The sequence below is a fragment of the Pinus tabuliformis genome, chromosome 1_2 (genome assembly GCF_031772625.1).
Source record: "Pinus tabuliformis cultivar Carrire ecotype Pingquan chromosome 1_2, CPIR1, whole genome shotgun sequence".
Taxonomy (NCBI): domain Eukaryota; kingdom Viridiplantae; phylum Streptophyta; class Pinopsida; order Pinales; family Pinaceae; genus Pinus; species Pinus tabuliformis.
In genome coordinates, this window is record NC_142298.1 from 977332587 (window position 1) to 977343821 (window position 11235).

General features: G+C 38.8%; 1 protein-coding gene across 3 annotated transcripts in view; it reads left to right on the top strand.

Moving 5' to 3' along the window:
• Window positions 1–10282, top strand: part of LOC149209267 (LisH and RanBPM domains containing protein) — a 147489-nt gene extending 137207 nt beyond the window's left edge. For all 3 annotated transcript variants that reach the window (XM_089396342.1, XM_089396341.1, XM_089396343.1), the window contains 2 exons: window positions 9428–9584; window positions 9884–10282. In XM_089396342.1, coding sequence (XP_089252468.1) covers window positions 9428–9584; window positions 9884–10005 — 279 coding nt within the window. In that variant the 3' untranslated portion in view covers window positions 10006–10282. The remainder of the gene's footprint in view (window positions 1–9427; window positions 9585–9883) is intronic.
• The last annotated feature ends 953 nt before the right edge of the window (window positions 10283–11235 follow it).

Sequence of the window (11235 nt, forward strand, 5' to 3'; positions counted from 1 at the left end):
ACTTCTCTAAGTATCCTCTGAAATTTTCGGTGAAGCAAGAGAAGAAAAGGACTCGTGGAGATTCCCTAGGAGCAACGTGGAAGATTTCAGGTGGCTTTAGGTACAACGTGGAAGTTTTAGGGCTGCTTGGGTGTGAATTTTGGCGCTGTTCTTGGGTGTTCTTACAAGGCAGAAAGGCCGAGATTGCTAGGGGTGTTTGCGGATCTGTTTGGCGGTAGAAAAGACGTGAGAAGTGACTATTTTGGAGGGCTGTTACGGTGCCGCAGAAACTGAGGTAGGCCACAGGCCTAGCCTCTCCAAAACAGGCCAGCGGGTGTTAAGGGCTGCCATTTGCCCAGAACAACAACCCACAAGGAGGCCATCTCACCTTGCCTAGGCCACAACAAAAGGGAGGCTGTTAGGGTGAATTTTGAAGGGCTGTTGCAGCATGCACTTGCCCTAACCTGAGACAGCAGAACAACAGTATGCAAGCAGATTTGGAGCAGAGTTTAGAGGTGTATTGGGTCAAGAAGTGACTAGTTTGGATCAAAGAATAGTGTAGCCTGTTGGAGCCAATTGGAAGACATTCTAAGGTGGTGTAATATCTTCCTAGGTGCATATCCGAGAGTGACAATATTAGGTATCATAGAGCTTGTTGGAGGGCAACGCGTTAGCTACCCAAAGTAGCCCTAGACGAGCTATCTTGAAGGACGAAGAGCAGTTGAAGGTTGGGTGAAGGATGGTGTCGAAGTGCAACACTTTGATGGACTAAAGTTGTTGCTAGCATGGCATATTGGAGCTCGGGAATTATGCCAATCCAGAGAGCAGTTGATGAGCCCATGTTCATTGTAGCAGACGTGACTTGCAACAGTGATAGGAGGCAACCTTCTTGGAGTCTCGATGTGTAGTGGCCTTGATGGACTAAGGCACTACTAGTGAGCAGTACAGGTGCAATGGACCGACAGGACAAGATACGACATAGAAGTGTTGCAACGAACTTTGTCATTATATCTTGTAACCATAGACTGTTTTATTTGTCAGATTTGGATTAATATAATGAAGATTGGTGATTGTACATTATTGTACAATTTTGTTTAAGATTGTGTATCATTGTGCGTATTGATTTATTGCTTTATATTTCCGCTGTGCAAAGTAGTTTATGGTTGAGATTCTTGGTTTGGTAGCATTAGTGATTTTAAAACATTAACCGAGACCCAAGGTCGTGGAAATTTAACACCATACCCACTTGGGAGCACCACAAAATGACTCAGATGATGGTATAAGTGATGCCACATCATCATACAGGTCTTGGGTCATTTGCCAAGTGCATGATACAATTGTGGGGCCGATTGGGCATGGTGAACTAGGTGCATCTTCCTCGTCCAATAGATGAAACTCTAGCAATCTCTGAACATCTTTGGGGATCCATGGAATGCCGTCTACTATTGTGGAGGCCCATGGCTCTCTACACACACCGTACATGTGCCAATGTAGCCCTCTGGAGGGTTAAGACCCCGTATAGGGAGACCAAACCCAAAATAGAGATCAGATGTAATGCTGCATAAGATCCAATGTGTCCCCTTTCCCTCTAATACACCAAATCATTAAAGAAATCAAGTAAAAGAGTTTACAAACCATGGAAAACAGGTGGGCACTTCATAATGGCATGCACTTTCATAATGGGCTTTGGCATGTGCAAATGTCTCCAAGCTCAAAGGGGGTGGTATGCCCATGGTACATCCTTCAAATGGTGGTGGCATGCGATAAAGTGATGGAACAAAGTAGGGGATGAAGGGGAAAAACTGGGTCACATGCCATGGTGTAAGGGCAGCTAATGAAAGGGAAGCCCATACTTGGGTAAATGATGTGTAGGAGGGAGCAATTGTGGTACATGAATTACCTCGACCTTGATTTTTCCACCCTTCTTCATATGCCTTTTGCGTCTTATGATTTTTCTTTGGTTAACTGCTCGGGGCTCAAAGGAATGGGAGCATGATGTGTAAAGTATAGCAGTGGATACCCCCTTTAAGGTGGGGCAGTTCATCGCCCACCAGGGGTTGGGAGAATCATGGGTTCCTAAATGATAGAGGAGGCTCATCTAGGGCCTATAGGAACCAGGGTGATGACCATGGAAGGGGGTAGAGTTCATGTATTGGCTTTTTCCCACTTTCTAAATGTGTTTGTCTCGATCATCTTTTGCATTTTGTGGTACAATTTCCTGTTAAATGTGGCCAACTATGCTTTTTCTTTTATTTTATTTTGCATCAACCTTTAGGCATCGTTCCAGGCCCGACCCAAGGTGTGGGCAAAGGGGAGGGGGTGGCTGATCCTTTGTGGACCCAGTGGAGGAATGTGGACCCAGGTGTGAGGAGTGATGAATGGGATTATAATGAGCAGAAGGGGGGTGATATATGTGGGTCGGGGAGTGGGACCATGCAACTAAAATTGAGGTCTCCCATAGTACCATCCCTAAAGCCCCAAAGTTCAGTAAAAGAGACCCCCCACGAGACTAGGGTCCAAGGTTAACATCCAAAAGAGACCTAGGGGACAAGAGCATAGACCTAGTCCAATCTTTCCGCTAGACCCCCCATTAATCCATGCCCAAGAGGTTCCATGATAAGTGTTGACCACTCCATGTCAACTACCCCATAGCCGTACATTTTTTCGTGCAAGGATTTCCATCATGTCCGAGCACTTAGATGATCCACAGATTCATCATTATCAGCGATATGTACATTGGAGTTTTGTAAACCCATTCTGCATTTTGTAATGTAAATAATCTTAGTAAGACAAATGTATGTAACAACCTAGGTAAATTTATTTTTCTGATGATGATTTCTATTTTAGGAGGTTTTTCGTCTCACAGGTTCATGTGTGTTTTTAAGCACAGATGATTGACAAAGTTTTTCTTTCCACCCTCCCCTCAAAGCTAGGGTGGATTTTGTCGTCAGGATCTTAGATGAGTACTAGTGTTATTTATCGAGCCTCTGTGAAAGTGATTTGGGAATGATTATTTTATTACAAGTCACTTAGTCTATAAAGTCATATTTTGAGTCGCAGAAATGGGTAACTTATAGAGGGTCAATAACGAATGGGTGTTCCCCCTTCATGGGTTAGAATGTAATATTTCATGTAAATAATATTTTAGCTATAATGCTAAAGTATTAGAGGGTTGGAAAAATTATTAATCCCCTCATGAGTCAATTAATTAAATTTTCTGGCTAAAATAAATTTAAAATGCTAAGCCATAAATTTAATTAATTTAGGTCCTAGGAAAAATTAAATTCTCCAACATTTAAAATTCGTGGGTTTTAAAGTTTTTAATTTTTGGAGGTCCTCGACCAAGGGAATATTGAAAATTTCAAGATATTTTGGACCCTTGGGCCTTAGTAGTTAAGTCAAAGTCAATTTTTTGAGGTAATTAACTCAAAATAATCATTTTTGAGTTAATTAAAAAGAAATTAAAAGTGAAATTCGATTTTCCTCCAAAAAGTAACTTAATTTTGACGGTGATGATTAAAAGATCATTTGATCTTCATCAACGGTCGAGATTACTTTGACGGGGATCAAGCCATCTAGCTGTTGGAGAATTTATCTATAAATTAGAGGTCTCTCTCCATTATTTGGATTCGATCATTGAATCGTGTACTTGCTCTGAAAAGCTCTTGTAACTTTTTTTTGGTTAATAAAACGCAAAGACTTTGGGGTTTCAGACGATGGTGTTCCTCTTTCAGATTTATGTGGTAATATTGCTCTTAATACTCTGCTGCTTTTATTTGTATTTGCTGGATAATAGCCTTTGATGATTGATCTGTGCACAATTATCTTGCACAAATTTCTGGGTTTTTAAAATATCATTTTGATTTAATAGAACTAGTAGGTATCTCTATTTCTTGATGATTTATGATTATTTTGAATCTCTATTAATCTAACAACCAAATTTAAGTGTGTAGAAGTTATTATTCATGATTTGGGCATTTGGGGAAGTCCTTAGTTGGACCAACTGACTCTTAGGTTACAGAATCTAAAGAGCCTACCATTTTAATTTCTGAAGTCATCTTACAAAATATTTTATTTGCAGGGTTTTTTGGGCTTGTGCTTCTTTAAAATTTCTAGTTTATTTATAAATTCGTGCAAATTTTTTTAGATATAGCTAATAGAGGGCTTTGATCTGCAGATCTGGGAGCAGAGTTGGACTCATACTCCTCAGATCTGCTAGATCTGGAAAATGTTATTGTAGATTTGTAAATTTCAATTTTTTTAATTCATTGGGCTTTTGGGGATTTCATATTTTTTTATATACATGTTTTGGGGTTTTCTATATCTTGTTTGTGCAGGAACAAATTTGAAGATTGTTGACGATTTTTGTGGATTTTGGAGACAGATCTAGGCCCTGGAGGGCAAGATCTGATCTCCATTTTATTTGCAGGTCAAAAAAAATTTCAGAAAGGAAACTCGTGGGCAATTTTTTTAGGGCCTAGAGGCCCTGTGCTAGCCATCTCCAGCTCTCGGTCCCTTTTCTTTCCTCTCGGCCCTCACCTCCTTATTTCTCCAAGCTCCTTTCCTTCCCCTCTATCCTCTCGGCCTAGCTCACGACCTCCCTTATCCCTCCAACTCCTACCCTCAACTCCCCTGCTCCTCCTTTCTCCCTCTCCCTCACGACATCCTCCCTTCTCGCTGCCTCTTCTCCCTCACTTCCCCTTGGCCATCTCCCTTACGACCTCCCTTATCTCCCTTATCCCCTTGGCCCTAGCCTTCTTTCCTCCCTCAACCCTCGGTCCCCTACCTTCTCGGCACTCACCCTGAAGACCTCGGCGATAAGCGCCCTCTCGGCCTCCTTCCCTACGCTGGCCACCTCCAGCTCTCGGCCTTAATGGCTTTCCTTCTGGGCCCTAATCCTTGCAACCTCTCTTCCTTCACCCTCTTTCCCAAAATTTTTCACTAAATTTCTCCCTGAAATTTCCAAAGATTTTTGACAAACATTTCTTAAAAAAATTTTAACAAAATTTTAGCAAAAAATGTTTCTTAATTTTTGTTTGTTTGTTTGTCTGAGTTGGCATATGGATCTGAAGATCTTCGGTGATTTGGGTAGCTTATGTCCAAGTTTCTTCAAGCCCCTAAGGGCTGATTGGTGCACATCCTCTAAACCCTTACCCCATTTCATTGATCTGATTGAGAGAAAGACTAATACTGGCATAGAGTTTTAGTTAGCTAAAGTTTGACAACAAATTTAGTTTGCATCTTTTACTCCAGTACATTTTGGAAATATAATTATTTTCAGAAACTTTTGCATGCTAATTGACAAATTTCTGAATATTATTTCACTACTTTTTCAGTAATTTATTTCTGAGTTTTGAGATCAAATGCATCACTAGATTGGAAATAGTTAAACCCAAATTTTTGCTGAATTGTTAGTTATCAATTTGTCATGTGAAATTTCTGTTGTTACACAGAAAAAATCTGAATCTTGAATGGCTATAGGATCACTGATTTAAAATAAATTGCTGGCATTGTCATTTGTTTTAAGAGCAAATTGTTAGAACTGATATTTCAGATTTTGCATCTAATTGTTATGATATGAGTTTAAACACTTAATTTAATTCCCGAAGTGTATTTGTTGTTACATGCTCATTCAAGTAGGACTAATTTAGTTTTTCTTATGCATCTAATGATTTCTGATTGAGTACCTCATACAAATGGATTTATGAATATAAAGTGGTTTATTTCCAACATTTTACATTGGTTTCCTATTGTGTTTTCAGTAATTATTTGTGCAGACTTCATATTTTACATTGCTGGTATAAGTATTTGTTTTCACATTAAGATCATTTTTCTGAGCCTTAAGCTAATAAACACTCACGACATACCTTAGAATAACTCATATTTTAGGTCCTCATTTCACCATCACATCATTTCACTTCGCATTTTCATACTAAGCTAGTACTGGCACATTAAAATTTTGCTTCTAAGCATAAGCTTGGTCGATAGAAACATTGAGGGATCAAACTTAAAACATGGATTTAATTAAAATTAACCACGTCCCTGCATTTCACACAGTTTTAAGTTTTGCATTTGCATATAAGATAGTCGAATCATTTAGTAGCAGTGTCCCATCCATTACTTGGCCTTTATTTCCTTTGCAAGATAGTTGACTCCACAAGGCACTGGTATCATTTTCCTCAAATCAAACTGAATCCTTCAAAATCTTGCGCAATCTAAGCAAGTATTGGTTGCTTCGCTGTGTCTTCCAGATTGGTTGGTTCCCAATTGATCTTCCCTCATTCCATTTTCATACGGACTACCCCCTTTAGTTGCTATTGGGAGACAACTCAAACAAAGAGATTGGGGATCAGGGTGACAACCCCCGATCTGAGCCGTTGTCGCTATGCCTAGACATTCTGTGCGACAACAATAAGTAAACTAAACTACTCAATCACCAAATGACAAGGCATACCTTTAGGTTTGGGAGGCCACCTTCAAACATACAATCATGACAAATGGGTGAGGGACCACATCGCTGACTCAGATGGCGAAAAAATGGAACAATGAGCTAGATGGTAGCTGCAAGGGGCTGCCGACTGAGGACCATCATGGAGATTTTTATTTATTTATTTATTTTTTTGTTTGGTTTATCTTAGGGATATCACCCACAAAACGGTAGGTAACAAGTACTTCTGCACAAGTCTAAGTGTCTAGACATGTGGAAGTTGCCTAATTACCCTTTAACCTTAGCAATTACTTTCATTATTAAAGTAATTGACATCTCTAAGATAAAGTGAATTAATCTAATGAAATGCAAATGCTATTTCCATTAGTGAATTAAATGAATCTCAACTGTTTATCTCAAGTGATGTCGAGATCTAATCTCAATCATTAGTCACTTGGGAGATTAGTGTTGTGGAATTAGCCAATAATTCAAATCTATGGAAAGCTAGGCTAAGGAAGAAAACACATCTTTTGAGCACAAGACAATGAGATAATGAGATCTCAATGTGAACTCAAGGACTTATTTTCATTTCTCTCTTGGGAGCATCCTACTACAGAATCACAAATATGGCATTTGCATTCCAACTTCCATGTTTTTATGTCTCATCTCTTTTGATAACAAGGATGCGACTATTTCATTAAAACTTAAAATAGTTGCATTACTACTTGTGGCAACAATTAGACTATCCCATGAGTTTGGTAGAGGACACATCAAACTTACACTTATTTTCATCTGAAATCTTAATATCAATAGATAATAGCTAACTTACCACATATTTGAAGGTGTTGAAATGCTATGTTACCAAGTCTCCATCCTTCATCCTTAGATGATGCAACTTTCTTCATAGGAACAATTTGTTCACTAGGGACTTAGACTAATACAAAGCCCCTAACTTGTTCCACAATGCCTTTGTTGTAGCTTCTCCTGAAACATTCAATAATACCGAATTTGAGGGACACAACTATATTGTATTTTTTTCCTTCCAATCCAACTTGGATCAATCTTTTCTTGACATCTCTATCGTTGCAATACCTGGATCCACAATGATCCACTAATATTTGTCCATCAAAAGATCTTCCATTTTGAGCTTCCACAACTCAAAACTCCACCTATTGAATTTTTCGATCTCTATCTTTGAATTGCTCACCATTTCCTTTCACCACAAGAATTGATTCTGCAGATCTCGCATTTGTAATAAAGTTTTCCATAGGCTCGAGCCAAAACCCTTTGCCACAAAGATGTCCCCTTGAAGGCAAACTGCGGCAATACCGAATGTTATTTTTAACCCTGTACAGTTAATCGTTGCAAACCAATTCTTAATAAAAGCAAAAAAGAGACAATGGCATCCATAAAGCCCCAATCCATTAACCATGGATTAGAATACAATCATAGTTCCTTAACTGACATTATAAAACGATGCGCTGAACCACCTTGCGCCAACAAGACTTCTAAAAGCAAAAACCATGTGCAAAAAATAGCCAAAAATGAATGCACAGAACTGCCCCCCGAATGACCCCCTCAAGCAGAGAAGGCTGCCACCCCCTTTGTGCCTGGTGCAACGATTCACACATGGATCTAGTTGTGCAAAGAATCTAATATATACCCCGCAATAAATTTGCATTCTGAGACAAATGTTTGTTTTCTAATGACCACTAAGGGAGTTTGTTTGAGTTAGCCTATCATAATGGTCATATAATAAAGATTGTTGTAATTTAGGTTAGTAATAGTGTGACTTAAGTCACATTTCATTAATTTATTAAGTCATGCCTAATTAATAGTGGTCGTATGGAATTTTGGAACGGGAGATTATCTCTCCTTTATATGCTGACATCCACCATTTTAAATACAATTCAAGTATAACTTTCCCTCTCTTGTACTTTCTAGCTTGCATTTATTACCTACATACTCATGGTTTTTCTGACAGCTGTCAAGAATCTAACTTAATAGCCTCAGAAAAATGGGCTTTGAAACCAGAGCCACATATAGCAATTGCTGGTCATGCCTACCTGCTAGTTATGGCTGTCTAGCTACATCGAAAGGATAGTATCAATAGAACTGAAAGTTGTCCATATCTTTCTCTGCATGCTCATGAGGATTTTTGCTGAATTTGAACCCTAAGTTGGGTTGAGAACTAGGCTGGTTACCAGAAGAAATATCAGTATAACCAAAAGGAAAGGGAAATGGAGGGGGCTGTGAATTTGAAGAAGGTGAAGCACTATCAGTAGTAGACTGCATTAGGGGAAGTGAAATTGTGATTGCAAAAATTGAGGTTCTTGCTTTTATTATGGTTTAGTAAAGAACCATATGCTGCAATTACCGGTGAGGAATGTTTCGATGGGTCTATCTCCAAGAATCAGTTCAGTTAAGGATGCTTGAGTTCTTGCTGGTCTATGATTCTCTGTGATTTTCATCTTTCTGTTCTTAGTTAATATCAATCTGTTCCACATGAAAGAATTGGGTGGTTCAGCTTGAGGTTTCTTGTTTGTGTCAATGCATGTGTGTGGGGAATATACAGCAGTAATATTGCAGCGGTTTCTGTGAGTCTATTATAGGTTTGCACCTTTGGATGCTATAAGGTTTTTAAATTCACTCAATTCAATGAAATCATAATGCTTGGAAGGGTTAGTATATGGTACTGATCAGCGGTAGATAAGGGTGTTCTTGCCCCTATGGCAGTTGCTTAGTGATCAAGTGATGAAATGAACATAAAGCAGACCCTATGGAATAAACATGTGATATCATTAGTGCCTTCTATTTTGTTTGTCCATCTTTCAGCATTACTTAAAACTTAGTGGATTCTTGTTCTCTGTCAATATTTGTTTTGTTTGAGTGATATGGTTTATTTAGCACTATCCAGTTTCTTGCTTTGAGCATCATAAGTGGTATTAGAGTTCAAAGAGCTGTGGCCTAACAAGCGTATTGGTTGCAAATATAATCAACATTTTATTTGGTATTTTACAGCATACGTTCTTAGAGGAGCTGGAGCGTACTGTTGCCTTGCTAGCCTTTGAAGATGTGTCCAGTTGTCCTCTGGGGGAATTGCTTGACATTTCTCAGCGTTTAAAGACTGCAAGTGAAGTGAATGCAGCAATTCTTACAAGTCAGAGTCATGAAAAAGGTCTTCTATGCACCTTTTCCTTTGGCATTTCACAATCTTCTTGAGAAATTAGCATGCATTAAGATTTCTATTGTGGCTATTTCTTTAACTCATGTGTTCAGTTCTGTTGAAGGGGGTTAAATTATTAATAAGAAGTTTTGGGGAATTGATAGATGTATTTCAGTAAAATCATTATGACAGTAGCTGATACTGCTGTTAATCATATATGGCATATGCAGAGAGATTGACATGAGTTTGTACTGCCTATGGAATTTTTTCATATTTGTTCTAAACTTTTATGCACTGTACAATATTTGCAGATCCAAAGCTTCCTAGCTTATTAAAAATGTTAATTTGGGCCCAGAAGCAGCTTGACGAGAAGGCGTGCTATCCTCATATTTCTGATATTGCAAAGGCAACACTAGAAGATACTAATGTATAAATGGCACATTCTTCCTGTATGAAAGAACTGTATCAACCATAAGTTTCCTGTAAGCTATGAAAACCAAACAAGTATTATGTTCCATATTCAGTTCTAGTTATGTATATGGATCCAGATTTGATAATTTGTAAGTGGTTGGAAATCCACAAGATAGGTCTAAATATCACATACCTGGTGGAAGAAGCGAATCATACAGCATAAACTTTTAATAAAACTCGTGTGATAAGAAATCTTACGTGGAAGAAGTGAATGGCCCGACAAATGGTATTTAACTTAACTGTTTTTCTGTAGGTATGATAGCTAATAGCCAAAGAAAGTTTTAAATTAATATCACCCAGATTTTACCATTTTAATTAGTTTCAACTCTCTAATTTTTGAAATGAACTTGTTATAAGTTGGTATTTGTTTTGAAATGATCCATGAAGATTCAAAGTGTTTATTTTTCTGATTGACGTTGTTTGTCCAAGAACCTATGAATTGATAGTTAAAACCTGTGTGCTAAAGAATCCTTGAAGTCATGCTTAAAACCTTCATTGGAAGCCTTGTGAAGAGGGGGTGAGACAAGCTTGAAAAACCTTAGGAGGTCTGATGATTGGCTAGAGAAACCATGCGGAGGTTGTTTTAATGTGGAGGGAATGAAGCTCCACACTTTGCATCTTACATCCACGCATCCACACTCCATACCCCATAGAAGATAGTAAGGCATGTGGACCATTGCAATGTGGAGGAGAGAAGAAGAGTTGGAGGGGAGCTTAGCTCTATATCTTGAATCTGCATAGGAAGATCATGTGGAGGCAAGCCTACGGAGGAGAGAGGAGAGCCAAGCTCCTCACTCTACATCCCACATCCTGCACCAAAGAAGGCAAGTAAGTGACAAAGGCTAAGGCATGTAGAGCACTAGAGGAGATGGAGGGAAGACTACCTCGACATTGCGCAATGCACACAACATCATAAGACAACAAAACAAAGGCATAAGACATGGGTGAATATAAGATCTAGACCTAGCTAGCAGGTGACATGGCTACATTGAATGATGTCACATGTACATGCCAACCTTTAGAAGGTACAACATGGGAATCATGTTGATGTTTGTAGCTCAGGGAAGTACTTATGCACATGCCTAAGTGTCTAGACGTGCAGAAGTTGCCAAAAGTCTCCTTAGACACTTGCTCTAGTGTGAACAAGCTATTTTTGTAACTTAGCCTAAGACTTAGGAAAAACATATAATTA